We start from the raw sequence: 21,351 nt of genomic DNA on the forward strand, positions 1-21,351 counted from the left end.
GGGGGGGGGGGGGGGGGGGGGAGTGTGAAGCCCAAAGTCCAAAACGACATGGCTTTGCAAAAAGGCCTAATGGGACCACGGCCCAATACATTACCACAAATCAAGCAATGTCCTCAATGACTACCTACAATACAAGACAAAGAAAGGATGTTAGCAAATACGACAATATCTGCAGAGAGTACGGCTATAACAACCAAGAATCATTTTGCTGCTCTTCAATCCTACGACGACAATGACGCCACGTGACAATGATTAGAATAGCCTAGAACTTAGGTTAAAACCTTTGTATCCCTTGTGTCCTTCTATATAAAGGAACAAATCATTGTAATAGCAACTATCGATTGAGATAATAAAAGAATCAGTCTTTCCTCCTTCTATGTTCCTCTGTTTCTTTCAACATGATTGTGATAGCGAAAGGTGTTTCTTCTTTATTTTTTTTAGTCTTGTGAGATGTATGCTTTCGAGCATGAAACTATGCTTCCAGCCTTTGAATTTGCTTCTGACTTTCCATATTGTTAATTGCTCCTTCTTTTCCAGGCGATGTTTACGTTCCACCTTTTCGAGAAAAGCTTGCGCTCGTGAGCACCAAATTAATGAAAGTTGAGGCGTGAATTAGACAATGAGAAATCAAAGACTGCTTTTTCTCATAAGATTATCGCTTCATAAAAAATGGCATCTTCCGCCTTGGAGCAGAGTGCCAGCTCGGATCTACCATGCTTACGATTTTGTGTGATTTGTGTTCTTGGGCAGAAAATTAATCTCCTTTTGCATCAAATAAATAAGGCAACTAATAGTAACAACTTAAAACCAAAAACAAAAATGCCAAGAAACTTGTACGTAATCAATCTCTTAGAAATAAATTAAAATGCATGAAAGGAACAAAAAACCAAACCTCAACTACAAAACACGTCAACAGATCACTCCTTCGATCTTATTTAGAACATATAATCAACATAATAGTTGTTTTCATTCTCTTGTTTATTTATCATCTTTGTCTTCCTATATCTATTGAAAATATAAGTTCTTGACCTCGACTATATCCACTTCCATGATTTTAATAACCACTTTTTTGGCCAATAATTTTTTCCAAAAAACATAATTTGGAAAAAAATTTCGTATTTATTACCAATGGCCATAAGACTCTATATATGCACAGAAATATATCCTTAAATGATATATGTAAATCTTTTTAAATATATGCAATCAAATCACATATTAAGTGATTAAGATATCTTCTTGATTCCCAAATTAAAAGATATGATTGTACCAAATCATATCCTACAATATCCTAATAACCTCCTTCAAGTTGGAGGGTGCCGCTTGCAAATACCTAACTTGAACTTGATCATGTCATTATCGTCACATCTCGGTTTCGGTATTCATCACGGTGTTATACTCCACCGTTGAGTCATCTCGGTTTTTCTTGTCGTAATCTGGTTTGTCGATATCACAGCACAAGAGTTGTGTGTGACACAAGGATTCCTTCAAGTCGTGTTCTTGTTTGTCGGGTTCGTCGATACCTTCTTCATGTCTATTTTCTTGGACTCTATTGTCGTTTTTTTTCATCATCATATCTGGGGCACCATTAAATTGAACTTGAGTGATAGTGGCTCATGAGCTCTCCGTCGCGGCAATACGCCGGTGCTATTGTCTTCGTTGTCATTGTCTTCATCACCGTCGTCTTTGACGGTCGTCATACTCGATCCACAAGGATCGCCTCGCTCTAATATATATCATGTCAAGAAAACGTAATTTGGAAAAAAATTTCTTATTTATTACCAATGGCCATAAGACTATATATATACACAAAGATATATCATTAAATGATAGATGTAAATCTTTTTAAATATATGCAATCAAATCACATATTAAATGATTAAAATATATTCTTGATTCCCAAGTTAAAAGATATCATTGTAACAAATCATATCATACAATATCCTAACAAATTTTCTTTCCGTGATTCAGGATTTTTCACAAATAATTAATTAATTATTATATTTTCTCTCTTTTCACGGTGTCGTAATTGCATTACAACATTATTCGCGTGAAAAATCTCTTCTCTAACATAGTATGTGCATGCAGTGGCGGATCTAGGAATTATTTTTACTGGGGTCAAAACATAACTAAATTTTTTTTTATAACATAAATAAAAAAACATCTTACAAAACCACTCTACGAGTTTTCATATCCTGAAATCTCTTCATCACAGTTTCATTTGTAATAGATAAAAATACAACTTTTTCGATGAAACAAACTAAACAATCATTCAAAAATTGATCTCCAATCCGATTGCGTCGATGACTCTTCACAATCTTCATCGCTGAAAAACATCTCTCAACAGTTGCAGTAGCAACATGCAAAATCAAAACCAACTTCAACAGCCTATACACCAAAGGATGTGACATGTTTTTTCGAGTTTCCACCAACATACGAGCAAGTTCTCCAAGACACTTCAAATGAGTAAATCTTTCATCATTTCGAACATTATCAATGTAGATATCTAATTCTTGTTCAAGAGATATGTACTCCCCATGAGTAAAATCGTCTGGATAGAACTTAGATAACCTCATAAACTTTGAGTGGTCAAACTCAGTGAACGAATCAATGGGAGATAAAGAAGAAGCACAAATAAGCAATTCAGTGTTCACCTCATTAAAACGATCGTTGAACTCCTGGAGCTGCAAATCCAAAACAGCAAATAGGCAATTGACCTTGTAGTGATGCATATTTGAAACTCCTGTTTTTTTATTTCTTGGTCTTCTTGAGTCAACAAAATCTTTCTCCATGTCAACCTTTTCAATATCATGTTCCTCACAAAAAGAAGAAACTCTATTCATGAGAGAATTCCAACCATCATCTCTAAACTTTTGAAGCTGTCTTTTAGTTGAGTTTACCAAATCCATAGCATTTAAAATATCTTGATCTCTTCTTTGTAGCACCATGGACAAGTTTCCGTTAGTCCTAAAAGATATATCATCATTTGCAAATAAAATACAAAATCAAAGCTATGAAAGTACTTGAGGAGACCACATGCTTGACTTCTTTTCAAGTCTTCTGCACCTTCAATCTCAATGTATTCAAGCACTTCGGCAATACATGAGAATAGCTCAATCAAACGCAATAGAGTATTATAATGCAAATTCCAGCGGGTATTCCCTGGTCTATTAAGAGACACCTCTTGATTCAACCCTGTTCCAGTACTAATTTCACCATTATTGATTCCTTCTTCAATCTTTTTCCTATAACTCTCTCTTGTCATATCTTTTCTTTGGCATGAAGCTCACACCACATTTACCAACAAAGAAATCATATCAAAAAAATCTCCGACATCAAAATGTTTCTTTGCTACTCCCACAACAACTAACTGGAGTTGGTGAGCAAAACAATGAACATAGTAAGCTGATGGGGTTTCCTTAGAAATTAATGCCCTTAGCCCGTTAAACTCACCTCTCATATTGCTAGCCCCATCATAACCTTGTCCTCTCACCTTTTTTATGCTCAATCCATATTTTGCAAACAAAGAATCAATCGCAGCTTTCAAAGATGATGAAGCTGTATCACTCACATGTGTAATACTCATGAATCTTTCTTTGACCATCCCTCTTTTATCAACAAAACGAAACACCACTGCCATTTGTTCTTTATCTGAAACATCCGCTGATTCATCCACCAATAAGCCAAAAACATCATGACCCATTTCTTCAATAACAGATTTAACTAGCTCTTCTGCAAAACAGTTCACTATATCTTTCTGAATCGTTGGACACATCATTTGATTATTCCAGGAGCATTTTCTAAAACAACCTGATTTCAGTGTTGTTAAGAGCCTTGCTGGTGTAGAAAATCGGCTTCTGATCTCCTCGATCATCTTTGACCAAGACCTCGCTCACTACCAAACTAGAAAAAGAGATGTAGAGGTATAATGTATCGGCGTCCTCCGGTTTAGCTAGCACATGATGACTAGTTAAGTAAATCTTGAGCTCCTAAAAGGCGACCTCGCATTTTTCATCCTAATGGAAGTTCTCGTTCCCTCTAAGGAGCTGATAAAATGGAAGGCACTTATCGGTTGATCGAGCGATGAATCGGTTCAAAGCCGCAATCAGACCTATTAGGCGTTGCACATCACATTTGTTGTTTGGAGACAGAAGGTCCAGTATAGCTGTAATTTGTTTCTGATTAGCTTTGATCCCATGCTTGTGGTTCAAAGCCGCGAGGTAACCACGAACGTGCACTTTGTCAGATTTAATTTCATTTAAAACTTATCAAGTATGCCGAAGCATTCGTTTAAATGTCAGACGTGTTCGTTCGCTACCAGTGATTTGACTAGCATGTCATCGATGTAGACTTCCATTGTCCATCCTAATAGATCGAAGAACATTTTAATGACCAGCCGCTGGTAGGTGGCTCCAGCATTTTTTAGTCCGGAGGGCATGACCTTGTAGCAGTAAGTTCCTCTATTTGTAATGAAAGCAGGTTTCTCTCCATCTCCTGGACACATTATGATCTCATTATACCCTGAGAAAGCATACATGAAAGACAACAATTGATTCCCAGCTTTATCTTCCACCAGGCGGTCGATGTGAGGTAAGGAAAAGCTGTCTTAAGGGAAGGCTTTATTGAGGTCGGTGAAATCCATGCATACTCTCAATTTACCATTTTTTAACCATGACCGGGTTTAACAACTAATTCGGATATTGCTCCTCCATTATCATATCTGCCTTAAGGAGTCGTGCTACTTTGTCATGTACTGCTTTGGCCTGATCTACCCATAATCGCCGTCATATCGGCTAGATTAGTTTGAAATTTAGATCGATGTTGAGTTTGTGACATGCGATGTCGGGGTCGAATCCGACCATATCTTTGGTCGACCAGGCGAAGGTCAAATATCTAGTCTTCAAGAAAGCGACTGGCTCCTCCTTGGTGTTGCCGTCAAGTTCGGCTCTAATTTTGACCGTGCAAGAAGGATCTGAATCATTGATATTAACTTGAATGATCTGACAACTCGGTGATTTTATCAAGTCACGTCCATGCTGATGGAGACACGGCATGCGTTCTCTATAACATAACAGGTCCGTGAAATTTTTTGGTCACCGTATAGGGTGTAGATCCTGTTGTAGTCGGGAACTTGATGCAAAGGTAATAGGTCGATGAAATTGCTCTCATGGCGTATATCCAAGGACCGCATTATTAATCGGAGGCGCACTGATTATTGCGAACTTAGTTTTTCTCGTGACTCATCCATCCCAGATTTGTAATTTGACAATGCCAATTAATAACTTCATGATTCCTTCATATCCAGTCAAGGTCCACGACTCAGGCTTGATTTGCTGCTTAGAAATTCCCATTAATCCAATGTGCAAAGAAAAATTACGTTTACCATGCTTCCACAGTTGATTAGGATTCTCTCAACGTCGAAGTCGCCCATTGTTACCTCAACGACCAAAAAATCATTGTGCGGATGTTTTATTCATTTAGCATCTTACATTGTAAAGATGATGGGATCATCGTTGTGCGGCGGATCTTATGGGAGAGCTTGTATGCTGCAGACCTGCTTTCCCCTCTTCTTAAGGGCCCAAACTGAATCGTATCGCTACAGTCGTCAGGTCTGCTTATTTTCATGGCTCTTTCAGGTCATTGTCCTGTTAGCTTCTTCGGAGGACCTGGGAGATCTTCCTCATGAACTTGGTTGACCTCGTCTTCTTGTCGAGGTAAGCTCCGTCTATCTTTCTCATAGTTACGCTTTTGCTTATCATCGTGACATCGATCATTATTTCGATACTCGCGATTGTTGTGCCGTGGCCTTTGTTTATCATTAAGTCGCCCATGATGACTACCATCTTATCGCTTAGCACCGCGAGAATCTCTTGGTTGGAAAATGGCTTCCACTTCACCAGATTTCTATTTGTCGAGCAAGATGTACAATAGATGTTTGCATTCGGCTGTTGAATGTCCTGGGAAGCGATGAAAATCACAGTATAGATATTTCGCATTGGGAGGCGCGTCCTGTTGCCCATCCACCTCGGATATTGAGTGGACTGTACCCTGTTTGGCATTCGACCTTTATCCTTGACGGTGGTTGGCCGTACTGGTGCTTTCTTGGCAGCTAGCTTGGCATCCTCTTCCTCGAAAATAGCTTATCTGGAAGCCTGATGTAACGCATCATCGAGATCATAAGGCTCTTGAATAGACAAGTCCTTCCGCAGCGGAGACCTATATATGAGCCCTTTACAGAAAGCAGCAATGACAGCGTCCTCTAAAACATTTATCATAGAAAGGACTTATCTGAATCTGGTCAGATACCGGTGTAACAATTCGTCGGCTTCCTGGATCTTCATCCAGTTGAGAGCCTCTAGTGCTTAGTGAAAGTTATTGATAACTGAGCGAAGTTATCGATAGAATTGGTCTCGAGTTTTGAGAACCAAGTCAGTGCATTTCCGGACAAGCTTTCGAGGAACAGCTAGCAATATCTGATGTCCTTTTGCTTGTTGGAAAAGTGAGCCTTGGCGACGATGGCCATAAAAGACATCATGAATTGCTTCGGGTCTTTGTCTCCTTCGTAGGTTGGAAGCTTTGATTTGACGTGTGGGATTCTGGTCCGTGTGATTCACTCGGTGAGAGGTGTTTGCTGTGTTTCTTCAAACATTCTATCAATCTCAGGAGCCGAGCTGCCAGCGCGGTTAATTTGAGAGCTGATATCCCAAAGTTTCGTATCGTCAATCATCTGGAGGAGATCTTTGGTCATTGTACCAAAAACCATATGGAGCTCGCTCATTGGAACTTGTCGTGTTGGATGTGCAGCTGTGGCGTTAGACGGTGTTTCACGAGTGATTTGCGCTTCATATTGACGTATAGCAACCTGTTCTGCTTCTGCTAAATCGGCTTTGATTCACTAGCCACAATACGGGAGGGATCTCTGTTGGGTTTTCTTTTTGTGTGAGAGTTGGGTCAATGACTCTGTCAGTTGGTAGTAGAGACAATGTCGCAGCAAGTTTGATCGGCACCAATTATAGAATAAAAGATTTTCTCAATGAATTTGTTTAAGGGGAGAAAAAAATTCAATTCTCTCAAAAACTAGATTCAAAGCTAGAACAGAAGGGGAATTAAAATCTCTTGAAGAACAAGGTAGATTTATTCTCAAGAACAATTTAAGATCAAGGGTTTTTTGCTATTAGAAATTGAATCCCCTTCATAGGAACAAAGTCCCCTATTTATATGAAATACTTAGATTATAAGATAAGTAAACCTTCCTTAGATCTAAGAAGGAAATCTTCTTCTTTTGCTTAACTTTGTATGTTTTCCTTTTATTTGTAGGAGGTCGGTTTGGAGACGAGGTCGGCTTGGCGACCTTCGTGAGCTTTTTTCCACAAGTCCATTTAACAAGCCTTACCCGAGATTTTCTGGTTTAATCGGAGTCTAAATTTACTTGGTTTATCTTCAGTTTAGGTTGATATGTCGTGGTTGCCAATTCCTGCCCCACATCTTTCCCTTCCTCAAATGCTTTTATTATATAGCCATTAAGATAAGGCAATGACTAATTTTGGAATTTATGTTGAAAAAAACTCGTTTACTATAATGTGAATATTGGATATTTTGTAATGCTTAGGGGGTCTAGTGGCTTGTATGATGTGTTTCGTAGAAACAACTTGTTTTAGAAGATAGTTTGACTTCTAGTAAACAGACAAATGAAACATAGATAACGAAGTCAAATGTGACCTTTTTCAGCCACTCAATTAGGATGGATACCAGAAATGAATGTGGAAGTAGAACTACTTATCGAGATTCCCTTACATCACTTATTAATGTTTGCAAATGTTACAACATATTTCAACAGAAATAGAAAACAAAACTCAAACTTCTATTTGTGTCGTTTCATAAAAACTACTGACAGTGGTGGTAAAAAGAACGGTAATGGAGGAGCACTTCTAGTATGAGCTGGTTGATTGCTCAGTTGTTCTTGTGATTTGTGATGCTCTTCCCCTCCCGAAATGCATCTAATATAACCTTTAAGAATTTAAAGATAACCCTGACTATTTTGTGGAATTTAGGTTGAATAGGCTGATTTGGTGTAATGTGAGATCTTTTCTAAGTTGTAGTGGGTGTATGAAAAGGTTTTGAAGGAACAATTTTTAAGAAAGATAATTCAACTTCCACTAAACAAATCATCTTACAGTCGATAATCTTTAATCTCACATGTACCAAAACGCTATCCAGGTTTTGGCTCAAAGTTCTCAAAGTATGTTTGTTAGCTAAGCTTATCTATCCTCTTATCTCTCTTTGTAAGGCATAGGGAATACCCTCTATTGTTTTACTTAAAAATTTGAGCTCTCAAACTCTTTTTGTATATGTACTTGGATTCTATCTTACTGAAATGAAAACAAGTGTTTGTTCAGAAAAAATATTCGTTGAAAGAATTTAAAACAATTACTAACAAACAAACAAAAAAGAACTTAGAGAAGAAGGCTCTATCCTCATTTTGAATCACCAAATCAAATGTTGAATAAATCATAAATAAATATTTTATTTATAATGAATCATATATTGAATATGAATTCTACTTTTAAGTTGCATTAGATCTCATCTGCTGAAAAGGAACAATCTTCACAATATATGATAGGTTGACCACTTTGATTAGATTTTGTTTATGTTTTTTGTAAGTTTATATTCTTCAATTCATGGAAGTGATAGTGCCTCTGATTGTGGCGGCACTGATGGTGACGGCTGACATAACGGTGGTAATAGTGGTGGGGGATGTGATGGCAATGGTAAATTACCATCTCCACTTGAACCACCTCCACCTGGACCACCTCCTCCACCATGTCCACTACTTGATGATTTAACCCGTCTCATCATTCTTCTCCCTCCTGGTTGATTTATTAATAAAAACCCATTGAGAATTAATTGAATTCTGTTATAAGATTTTTTTTTTGTTGACTAAAGAATATATATAACCAAATCTATAAACATGTGTCTAAACCATTTTAAATGGTTGAAACTATATTAATAAGTTAAAGCACAGAAATGAATAAACCAATTTTTTGTTTATTTTTTACTGTTACAAACAGATGCAAATTGAAATCAAAGTAAAACATTAGAAATAAACAATCTTTCTTTTTTTGGGCAAACACAAATAAACCATCTAATAAAAAATGTTACTAAAACCTACCAAAACCAAAATAGAAACGATGCCAAACTAATCTCCTCAAAAGATTTTTGGTCTTTAATTGGTTTTATTTTTCATAAACCAAAAAAAAAAAATACACAAAAAATCGAACTTCACGAAAATTTAGATTATGAAATGAAAGCACCTGAATTTTTGAGAATGATTTCCTAAAACTAGCACAATATACTCAAAAATTTGATTGGTATTTGGGGAGAATCATATTTGCACCTATTTATGAACTTTTTAAGTACTCGATCGACTTTTTAAAAAAAAAGTCATAGGGAATACATGTCTCAACTCCAGACTAACCTGATGATGGGCGTAACTCTTGTGAAGACGAAAGAGCATAGTCGTTAGAGCATGAGAGCAAAAGAACCAATAGAAGCAAGAACACAAGTCTCAAATTCAAAGAACCCTTCATTGTCATCTCACTTACTCACTTTTGATAGGTTGCTGCTAATTATCTTCTGGATTCCAACTCTTTTATATATAGCGTCGTGTCTCTTTGCGAATAGTTTAAGACTTTAAGTTCCATGTAAGGACAGCGAAAGACGCGTGGTAATAGCAGTTTGTACACTCTTTAGTTAAGTCAAACTGTCAAAGAAGACCAAAACATGAGACTCACGATTAATATTATCTTGTAATATCCTAATTTTGAAAATTGGTGGTGCATGGAAATTATTACGTCATATAAGAGTTTAATGCACTGTTCGTCTATATTTTTTTTGAAAAAATGACCATTCATAAAATCTAAACAGTGCAAAGAAAGTCTTTTTTATTTTTCGTTTAACTGTGCAAGATAATACATCAGAGTTTAGTTTTAGAAAGTACTAAATTCGCAATTCTTTTGCAAAGCTGAATTACGGATTTTTCGCATAAAATATGAGTAACTAGAGCTTTCCACGAATATTATCACGACCATCATGTACATTCTATATCAAGACTCCACATCTAAGGTTACATTGCATATCCATTTTTAATCAATTATTGTAGTAGATGTCAGAACTCATTAAAATTGCCGACAAAACTGATAACCAATTTTTTTATTTTGCAGATAACTGCATTAAATATCATGACCGGACTGTCAGTGGGCACAGCGGATTGCCTGATCTGTAGTATGGAGACTTTGCGTCACATTAGTTGCGACACAGAGACATATAATTCAAATCAACAAAAGAAGGAAAATGGGCACAAGGTTTGGTCATCTAGCTTCTTAGATCCAAGTATCAACCAGATAAGATGCTCTTAATTCAATCTGCCATTTAAGGAAACAATGAAATGCTCCACGCCACGCCAATGTTCCTATTCCGTATATCGATCCGATCTCTAGGCGATAGTTCCTACAACAATGCACTTATGTTGGTTCAGCACTTCAAAATGAAAAGGATACTTTGTTTTCATTATGATGTTCCTAATCTTAAATCAAAATTCTAACGAGAAACCAATCACACCTTAAAATTTTGATTTTTGGTCTATATGCTAATTTGGCAATTATTATTTGCTTACCAATCAAATTCATGGGGATGGTGACAATGGTGGCGGCGATGGTGACGGTGGAGGCGGAGGTGGCCGCGATGGTGGCCTTTGCGGCGCAAACGAACGACTTCGTGGACTTTTTGATGACCGTACTGGTATCAACTTCCTTCTCCACGCTATTTAATTTAAAATAACTAAAAATTAATCTCCTTCCATGAATTAATTTTTCTTAAAAATACTTACGATCAAGGATATTAGCTTTTTGAATTAGTTTTATAAATTCAAGGATGTTAGCTAAAACAATACAAAATTGAAACCATAATGAACAACACCCGTCTTCATTTGGTNGCAAAGCTGAATTACGGATTTTTCGCATAAAATATGAGTAACTAGAGCTTTCCACGAATATTATCACGACCATCATGTACATTCTATATCAAGACTCCACATCTAAGGTTACATTGCATATCCATTTTTAATCAATTATTGTAGTAGATGTCAGAACTCATTAAAATTGCCGACAAAACTGATAACCAATTTTTTTATTTTGCAGATAACTGCATTAAATATCATGACCGGACTGTCAGTGGGCACAGCGGATTGCCTGATCTGTAGTATGGAGACTTTGCGTCACATTAGTTGCGACACAGAGACATATAATTCAAATCAACAAAAGAAGGAAAATGGGCACAAGGTTTGGTCATCTAGCTTCTTAGATCCAAGTATCAACCAGATAAGATGCTCTTAATTCAATCTGCCATTTAAGGAAACAATGAAATGCTCCACGCCACGCCAATGTTCCTATTCCGTATATCGATCCGATCTCTAGGCGATAGTTCCTACAACAATGCACTTATGTTGGTTCAGCACTTCAAAATGAAAAGGATACTTTGTTTTCATTATGATGTTCCTAATCTTAAATCAAAATTCTAACGAGAAACCAATCACACCTTAAAATTTTGATTTTTGGTCTATATGCTAATTTGGCAATTATTATTTGCTTACCAATCAAATTCATGGGGATGGTGACAATGGTGGCGGCGATGGTGACGGTGGAGGCGGAGGTGGCCGCGATGGTGGCCTTTGCGGCGCAAACGAACGACTTCGTGGACTTTTTGATGACCGTACTGGTATCAACTTCCTTCTCCACGCTATTTAATTTAAAATAACTAAAAATTAATCTCCTTCCATGAATTAATTTTTCTTAAAAATACTTACGATCAAGGATATTAGCTTTTTGAATTAGTTTTATAAATTCAAGGATGTTAGCTAAAACAATACAAAATTGAAACCATAATGAACAACACCCGTCTTCATTTGGTTTCCATATATTGTCACGACGAACTTAAAGTTGCAGATATTTAAGTTCGATTTGTGAAAATTATTAAGATACATGTGTCAAACAAGACTGACCTGATAATTCACGTAACTCTTGTGGAGACGCATGAGCGCATTCGTTATAGCATGACACCACAATAGACAATAGAAGCAAGAACAGAAGTCCCAAATTCGAAAATCTTTTCTTTGCCATCTCTCTCTTTCTCTCGTAGTTAATTTGTGAAACCTCTTGATCCTATTCTCTTTCTGCGAATGGTTCCACTAAATCACATTAAAAAGCCGGAGATTTTTTTTTCTTTTTTTTTTAACATTTAAATTCGTACCGACTCTTCTCGGCGGTTCATTTTAGTCAAAAAAAAAAAACATTAACAAACGCGTATGGTTAAAGTCTCGGGAATGACACAGTGAAACGAAGACAAACAAACAAAGCAAAACAACGACTAAACACACAGACAAATGATATAATCATGATCATCACATAAAAGACAAATCACAATTCATAAAAGATAAGTTTCCAGTTTTGTGGACAGTTCAAAAGCTAAGGAGAGGAATGTTGATGAATGCGACCACCACCATGTCCACTGCTTGACGGTCTTGTATAGATATCTCCATTTGGCTTATATATACTCATTAATCGCCTCCCTATAAAATAATATCTATGCATCAATCTTTATACACAATGAATATTTAGTTATTTACAATAAGAAAATCTAAAGTATAGAAAAGTAAATTAGTCTTAAAGTAGTTAGTTTTTTAGTTATAATTCCATTGATCTTAAACATGTGAATAGAATTACTTTCACAGGAAAAAATAATAATAATAACAAATAAATATGAATATGAGTACCATACCGTGACCACCACCGCGTCCACTTCTTGATGAGGGTGTTCCTATCGCACCATTGTGCTTATAAACCGCCAAAATTCTCCTCCCTTCATTTTAGTTTTTAAAATATTATTTTTTATTGAAACTACGGGGTATTCATATTGAGAACGATTTTGTCAGTCTTAATCAAAAAGCTCTTTATAGATATCTTCATTCCATAAATCAATAAACCAATGAGTTTAAGTAGAGTATTTATGAGAAAAGCTCAAAATCTGAAACTATCCAGAAATCTTGCTACATCATGTCTTTCATATCCTAAAAATTTGCATGTGTTTTATCAAATTCTCAAATCTTGTGTGTGATATCAAGATGGGTGTAGGAGCCTGATTTTATTGTGATCATGATAATGATACTACATATGTGGAATTTAAATTGAATTTTTGTTCGTTTGTGTTTCTTTTATCTATGTATAGTTGTGTGTCTCTTGATGTTTCATTCTGATCTTAAAGTTGGGCGTGAATAGTGTGCTTAGGATCGGAGCTTGCATGTACGTAGATCTTCCATATGACAATGTATCGAGCCTCTAAACCACATGGATAACGTGAAGGGTTTGGATGGCCGCTAGGTTATGCGAGCTATACAGTAGTCCGTCATGTTTCAAGTAAAGTGAAACATTGGCTTAGACCTCACATAAAGTTTGTGAGCCCATCAATAAAACATTGATTGATAAACAGGTTCCGAAATTTTATTTTTCTAGAAATAAGCGCCCAATGTTTTTCAGTTTTTGAAATTTATTACTTAGCGGGGGTTATTGGTTTGAGATTTGAATAGAGTTTTAAAGATTTTAAATGTTATATAGAATTTGTTGTTATTAGATCAAGATTTTGTTAAACTCTCTTAAAGTTTAGTGTTATTAGTTTGTGATTTGTAAAAAGTCATTTAAAATCTTAACATATTTGGGTTATTGGATTCAGACTTTTATAAAGTCATTAAAAGTTTTTTGTTATTCAATTAAAACAAAAGAATCTAGAATTGTTAATGAGTTCAATTATTATGATATTGGTTCATGATTTTAGACACTTTATTTACAAAATAAAGTCATGGAAAGTATCACAAAAATACAGGGATTGTTTGGAGTACTTTACAAGATTTTAAAAAATTAATCAACAAAACTCTATAGCAATCTTTAATAATCTTTCACTTATTCACTTTTAATGATTTTGAAAAACTATTCAAAAATCTTCATAAATCAGAATCCAATACCACCCCCTTAGTTTTTTTTTTTAATATCCAGAAAATCCTGAAAAAAAATATTGGGTTGAGCCTCCTAAATTTCATTGCTGGCCTAAGCTATAGTTTGATAACCAATTCCTGTCTTATATAGCAGACCCTCCCCTACTAAAGTTGTATCCCACACTTTGGAAGATTGCTAAGAGCACCTCCAAGGTGAATTGTGGGAGGATTTTTTTTAGTTAAAAAATTAAAAAAAAATTATTAGAAATGCATAATTGAGGAAAGAGATATTAAAGATAAGTTTCTTGTTTAGGTATTTTAGGAACTGTCTCAGAAAAGTTTCTACTATTTTCTCTCTTTCTTATTGGTCAATCTTCTTTTATTAATAAAATATTAAATATTTTAATTATAAGAAATTTAAATGAGTTTCTCAGGGTTGGAGGTGGTCTAAGGTTGTTAGATATATATGGATCCGAAGCTATTGTGCATGATACTATTTGAAGATTAATTGTAGGCTTGCGAAAAATACCTAGAAACCTAAGAACCAAACCAAAACCAAAACTGAATCGAAAAAAAAGAACCAAACTGAACCTGAAATAAATAAAAAATCGGAAGAGATTCTCGAATCCTATAACCCAAAGAACTGGAACCGAACTGAACTGAATCGAAACTAAGATAAACAAAATACTCGAAATTATCAATAATATCCCGAATTCTTAGTTATTTTTATCAAAGTTAACCAAATTTAATTCAAATCTAACTATTAAAAAAAAATTCAATATTTTAGATACCCAGAACCGAATCAAAATAAATCTGAACCAAAATTCTAAAATATTTACAATTAAACCGAATCTGAACCAAAATTTTAAAATATCCTAATAATCTTAAACTCTTATACTCGGAATCGAACTGAATATCGGAACATGCATAATTATTTAATAGGCCTATTTGACATATAGCGTGTGCGACTGTGCGTTTATTTGGTTCCTGAAAGAAGCAATCAGTTAGGCCAAATATATTCCGCTAATTAACTCTTAATCAAAGCTAAATTTGTCAAATATAGGCTCAACGCTTTTAAACATTCTTTCTTATTACACTAGAGATGAAACCCGTACGTTGCGCGGGATTCTTTGTTATTCTATTGACCATTCTATTTTATTTTTGAGAAAATATCAATAAAAGCATGAAGTTAGCAAAAATATTAATTAAATTGTCAATTACTCGGAGCTTTGAGTACTATTACCATTACAAATCAAATCTTTTTTTTTTAAAGTACATCATGAGATTAAGCTTCTTCTGTACGGATTTGTAATAGTAATAGTATGGTTTTAGAGTAAAAGCATGGTTTTAGTGGTTGGAATTATTTTCTAACTTTTGTTAATTTTGCCAAATAAAACACATAGTTAAGTCAACTGACAGATATATTTTATAGGGTTAAGTCAACGTCGGTAAGATCCGTTAAACAGTAAAATGACATTGATTTGTAATATTAAAAGAAAAAACATGATATGGTAATTCGAACCTGCCATTTGTTGGATGAGTTAATCAATACTTAACCAAACACATATTTATATATTTTTTGGTAATCTCTTATTTGGACTTTCTCCTTCTCACGATCGATAGAACCGCGTACTTATCAGTAAAATTTTCTTTCTTCCTCATTTAAGCGTTTCCATTGACCAATTCCAATATGATTTTTTTTTTCTATTTCTCCATTACGATTTATCAAATTTTAATTCTATCTCACTTTCTAGATTTCGTGGCGGAGATCACCATCTCCTCGCTGAGACATTCCCAGGGATGGCGGTGGAGTTCAGATGACGATTCCCACGGAATCCATTGGCGGCTTAAATCTGAATTTGAGAAAAAGCTAAGGTTCAAATTCTTCGACAATATATATATTTTTTGTTATGTAAAATTGTCAATATACGCAGCGGCTCTGTTATTTTATTTTTAACTTACAAACGACGTCGTTTCACTGTTTAACAGAAGTTATCAACGTTGACTTACATTGTAAAATTCATCTGTTAATTGACTTAACTATGTGTCTAATTTGGTAAAGTCAATAAACATTTGTGATTTAACTGAAAAAATAATAAAAGTTGACAATTTAATTCACCATAAGCAAAGTTGAGCCTTTTTAAAAACGTTTTTACTATATAACTTCATGCTTTTAATGACATTTTTCTCTTTTATTTTTATACACATTTTATTTATTTTTCCTTTCCTATGTGTTTGTGTATGGTGTAAGCTGTTATTCTCTTTCATATATATCTATATTGTATTATTAAGGCCTCAATATATATGTGGCCAAAATGGGCCATTTTTACTTGGCGATTATCCAAAGATTATTTATTACCTTGTTGGGCAGTTCTTGTTTTATTATAGGATTTTACCGTATTTTTGTGTTAATTTTCTGGTGGCTTTGTTCTGAAATGAGAGTGTCCGTACTTAATTATCTTCTTCATCCAGTCATTCTTCGTGACTATTTTTGTCCTTTTCCTTTGAATTCGATTGTTCATCATCCACGTATGCATTTTTCTTTCAATTTAGGAGAGTGGTTGATTGTTTGATTGGTGATGCTTCTGGTAAGTCATGGGAAGACTGTTCATTGAGTCTATTTTGGTTTCGCTTGCTGGTGGAAGCTAAGTAGGTTGTTTAGTAGATTAGATTGTTGTTATTTTTATTTTGATGCTCGTTGATAGTGTATTATTCTATGTGTTGTTGTGAAGAGTTTCGTTTCTTTTTGTTTGGTTTATCTAGTTATTAAGTTGATTTCTATGAATCTAAAAGATTAAACTGTGTTGGTCCAACCTCCATTTTGTTTTCTATGAATTTAAAATATACATAGAAATACCATTTTGTTTTCTTTTCCTGTATATTTCGAAAATTTTTTACTGGTTTTGATGTTTTGGGCTGATGGTTTATCTTAGAATCATGTCGATTAAAAATGTCTTGATAGTGATATTTCTACGTTTTTAATATTTTGTCATCAAAATACTTATGTTCTGGAAAATTAAATAAAAAAGAGTAGGCTTATAAAACTAGATAAAGCCCACATAATTTCAAATTAGAGACAAAGTCCACAAAATTTATAAAAAATTATGGTGAGGTGGAGCTCTCTAATGAGAGAAAACTCTGCTATTATATATATGATTTGTTGTTAAAAATTAAAGTCATTTTGCATTATTAATTTCTTTTTTCAAAATAATGAATTGACTAATAGTATGAATCGTTTTGACCATCTAATAGTATGTGTTTTATAAACCATGTGATATAAAATATATAATCCAAGCTGAATAAGAGAAATATAACCAACTGTATACATGTACAGACAGCAAAAAGTGTATGTATATTTAGCTATTTACTGAGATTTAGTTTAGAGTCCATTAGTTTATGTGGTTTATATGTATTTCATGAACTTCATCTATTAACTTTTTCTAGAATATGATCATATACGTGTTTTTATTTCAATATAGAGTAAAAATGTAAACAACTATCACATGGACAAATTAATATACATGTGTGTATGTGTATGTGTGTGTGTGTGTGTGTGTGTGTGTTGAAACACTAACCAGTTATTGAGAGTTGTTTATGATCAGCAGGCAAAGCAGATTCGGTATGGTGAAAGAAGAAGCTAAGAAGAAAAAGAACCATGAGTACAGAAATTGAAGAACCATTCTTTTCCATCTCTTCTCAGTATGTTTTCTCTTTGTCTCTTCGTAAAGGAGTGAATGTTTATAAGACGTCGAGACAGATCAAATCAAAGTTCTCTCAAAAAAAANAAAAAAAAAAAAAAAAAAAAAACGAAACAATTGAAATAATTTCTCAGCCATTCAATTTCAATAATTGACCCTTTTGCTTTTCCGTGATTTTTCTATTTTTTATTTTTGTTAAAATATTTGTTTAATTGAAATTGGATTAATCTAATAACAATGAAGTCCACATCCGAATCCCACAAATTCATATCCCACATGCGAGTCTACACAATAAGAAAGGAGAACTAATCTCATTTGTTGAACTCATAAATGGTTAAAAGAAAGACAAGCATCATTGATACTAGGTGCTTTCCCATTCAACGCGTGGGTTGTGGTATAGTTGACACTTTCTTATTTTTTTTTTGTCTTTTTCGTTTTCTCTTTTATATTATTTCATTTTAATTAGGTATATACGGGCTTTGCTGTCACTTTTATTTATACACTATATGTTTATACTATTTCGTTTAGATGTGTATAACTGTGGCGTTTATTTTTTATGAATTATGAAGATGTTGTTTCTTGTTTTTGACGATCCAATCTTAGCATTGACGGTCTTGTTTCCAATACATTTATTGTATTATAGATTTTCTAATTAACTGCTTATGTAAACCCTTCATACGTTGATGTTGCAATAATAAGTTATTTTAAAAAAATATCTTCCGTGTAAGTAATTATGTTTGTATGCCCATGTTTTGATCTAATATCAATAAGATCGTTTCTGTTTTTCTTTAGTTGGCTTTGAAACCAATTTTGAGTTAAGCAAATAATGGGTCGAATTATGGTGTTAATAAGTAATATAAATTCTTATGTATATATATTGTATATATGTGACTATAAATTTAGCTAACTAAAAAATTATGTAATATTTAAATACAATCTTGAACATATATATATATATATATATATATATATATATTTTTATTTGTGGGAGGAATGTATGAAATTATTGGATAGAAGTTATTTTTGAGTTAAATGACCTTTAATGTCTTTAAAGTGAGTTAAATATTAATAAATTTTTATATGTGTCTTGACTTTTTTAAAAAGGAATACCAAGTGTTTCCTTCCAAATTTGAAGTGATATAGTATTTTAGTTTTCTTATATGATTTTATGAACTTCAATGTAAAAGTTTTTCAAAGTAATAAGTACACTCACTGATTGAATTATAAAATTTGGAGAAATGTTTATTTCGATTAATCATCTGCTCTTTTAAATAAATTAAATAAGTATGTTGTTATTCCTACAAATAGGACAACATATATTATAGTTTAACCATGGAGTTAAGCAATGGAAATGAAACTTGTGATTGCAAGACAAAATGCTTATATGTTACACATTGATCGTTTAAAAATGAATAGGAACATCTAATTCTCAAATAAAGTTGATTGTTTTGTTAAAACTAACATATGTGAATTTAAATTTAACTATGCAAATTTAAAAAATAAAATGAATAGATTAGAAAGGCAAGAAATATAAAAGAAATATTTTTTTATATATAAAATAAAAATTGAAAACAATGTTAAATATATATAATACTTTCTACATTAAAATATAGAATCAAACTCTTACAAGTTACAACACATATGAGATATAACAACATTTGATATTGGTAGAAGATGAGGAGAGAATGTTTACTACAAGATGGTAATCCAAATTAGATAATGGAGATGAATCTTTAAAAAATAAAACAATGTAATATATATATATATATATATATATATATATATATATCTATATATATAAAGTTAACTTTTCTCACTTCTCCTTCCTCCACATCAGTATCCATCTAATCAATTTTTTTTTTGCATAAAAGAAATACTATTTTTAATATTCATTCATTGCATATTTATTACTTATAATTAATAATAGTAAAAAATAAATAAAAAACGAATTAACTAAAATTAAATAAATTTTAAAATAGTATAAAAATAATATAATTTAAGTAAATAAAAAAATAATAACTATCTAAAAATGAATTAAGTAAAATAAATGAAAATTTTAATATAAGAAAAATAATACTATAAATTTGTTTTAGTAATAATGTTATTATTAAAATTATAACCAAAAATGGTTATATTTCAAAATTTAGAATGGGTTAATGAGTTTTAGAATGTAAGTAAGATTTTAATGCATGGTGGAGTAAAAAACAAGTTATGTAATTGTTATAAAAATCTAAAAATAAAATTAAAATTAAAGTGAAACATTAGTTTCTAAGAAACATATACCATAAAGATTTCTTATTAAATTTTACTCATAAGAAAGAAAAGATTACTTACTTAACTTAAAAGTTTTGATCTAAAACAAAGACATTGTAAAGGCCATACCTTTTTTTGGAAAAACGATGAAAAAGAATTTTGAAAAAAATAATATATCTAAAGAAACAAAATCAATGGTCAGGAATATAGAAAAAATGATATGTAAGCCGTTACAAAAAGTGGCATGTGATTTGTGTAGCATATCTCATAAAGTATATTATCAACTGGAGTTACAATTTTATAACATGATATAAAACATATATAACAAATATACCATATATATATATATATATATATATATATATTATCAAATGCTTTTAACCCAAAACATAGGCAAAAACAACATATTCAAAGTACACTATGTTTTTTTTGAGAAGACAAAGCTGGGGTTGCATCACAAAATTAACATCTGCAAATAACATATGAGATTTTAGAAAAATATATAACTTGGATTAATGAATATATATTCATTGTGGGGTTTAAACGTTTCATCATTTAAGGATTCTTGACTTAGTCAGAAATTCTATTATAGCAGATGATGCATTTAGACAACCTCATTGTAGCGACATAGCACTGAAACTGTTCATGAAACTTAGTATATTCGCATTTAATGTAGGATATCGATATGCTTAAATGGTCTCTATAATTAGGTCAACGATCGACATTGTTGTTAGAACTTTTAAAATTATGTTTTCATGGGATATGAATATGGAATAAACTCTTTTAAAGATAAAAGGTAAGATTGTTCACAATATTATTGCGACACTAGACAATATATGTTATATATAGATTAGTAAAATAAGTACGGCATTTATATAGATTTCTCTTTTAATCTTCAAATTATATTCATATTCAATGATTCTTATTGATAAAAATTTTAACTAAAATCCCACGTAAAATCACAAATTGATATAACAATGAAATATTATCTTCAAAAATATATATGTTGTATGTCACTGAGTAAAGTAAATATTTAAAAATTGGAATGATTATATTTACCTCAACAATTTCTACTGATAGGAAATATTTGAAATTAAAATCCTGCGCGTACGCGGGTACAAGTTCTAGTATATATATATATAATACTTTCTAAATTAAAATATAGAATCAAACTCTTACAACACATATGAAATATAACAACATTTGATATTGGTGGGAGAGGAGGAGAGAATGATTACTTATAAGATAATAATCCAAATTAGATAAAGGAGATAAATCTTTTAAAATAAGAACAATGTAAAATATATATCATGTAGTCTCTAAAATTAAAATTTAGCATTAACAATTTACAATGATATTTCATTT

General features: G+C 32.8%; 4 protein-coding genes and 1 long non-coding RNA gene across 5 annotated transcripts in view; 1 reads left to right on the forward strand and 4 right to left on the reverse strand.

The window, feature by feature from the left end:
* Positions 1 to 611, forward strand: part of LOC109131245 (uncharacterized mitochondrial protein AtMg00810-like) — a 1,866-nt gene extending 1,255 nt beyond the window's left edge. The window contains exon 3 of the mRNA XM_019241943.1: positions 538 to 611. Within this exon, the coding sequence (XP_019097488.1) occupies positions 538 to 611 (74 nt within the window). The remainder of the gene's footprint in view (positions 1 to 537) is intronic.
* On the reverse strand, positions 2,163 to 3,772 carry LOC104772795. Its single transcript, XM_010497370.1, has 3 exons — positions 3,451 to 3,772; positions 3,021 to 3,087; positions 2,163 to 2,964 (listed from the first exon to the last, which is right to left on the reverse strand). The coding sequence occupies exons 1-3, from the start codon at positions 3,770 to 3,772 to the stop codon at positions 2,163 to 2,165; spliced, it is 1,191 nt and encodes a 396-aa protein (XP_010495672.1).
* LOC104771626 lies at positions 7,757 to 9,721 on the reverse strand. The gene is made up of 2 exons (XM_010496185.2): positions 9,473 to 9,721; positions 7,757 to 8,864 (listed from the first exon to the last, which is right to left on the reverse strand). Exons 1-2 carry the CDS (start codon positions 9,588 to 9,590, stop codon positions 8,674 to 8,676), a joined length of 309 nt encoding a protein of 102 aa, XP_010494487.1. The 5' UTR covers positions 9,591 to 9,721; the 3' UTR covers positions 7,757 to 8,673.
* Positions 10,179 to 10,962, reverse strand: LOC104771627. The gene is made up of 2 exons (XR_764875.2): positions 10,670 to 10,962; positions 10,179 to 10,503 (listed from the first exon to the last, which is right to left on the reverse strand). It is a non-coding gene; the product is annotated as an uncharacterized LOC104771627 (long non-coding RNA).
* On the reverse strand, positions 12,244 to 17,803 carry LOC104771628. The gene is made up of 3 exons (XM_019241699.1): positions 17,611 to 17,803; positions 12,829 to 12,909; positions 12,244 to 12,619 (listed from the first exon to the last, which is right to left on the reverse strand). Exons 1-3 carry the CDS (start codon positions 17,723 to 17,725, stop codon positions 12,516 to 12,518), a joined length of 300 nt encoding a protein of 99 aa, XP_019097244.1. The 5' UTR covers positions 17,726 to 17,803; the 3' UTR covers positions 12,244 to 12,515.

Source organism: Camelina sativa, chromosome 20, assembly GCF_000633955.1.
Source record: "Camelina sativa cultivar DH55 chromosome 20, Cs, whole genome shotgun sequence".
Classification (NCBI taxonomy): domain Eukaryota; kingdom Viridiplantae; phylum Streptophyta; class Magnoliopsida; order Brassicales; family Brassicaceae; genus Camelina; species Camelina sativa.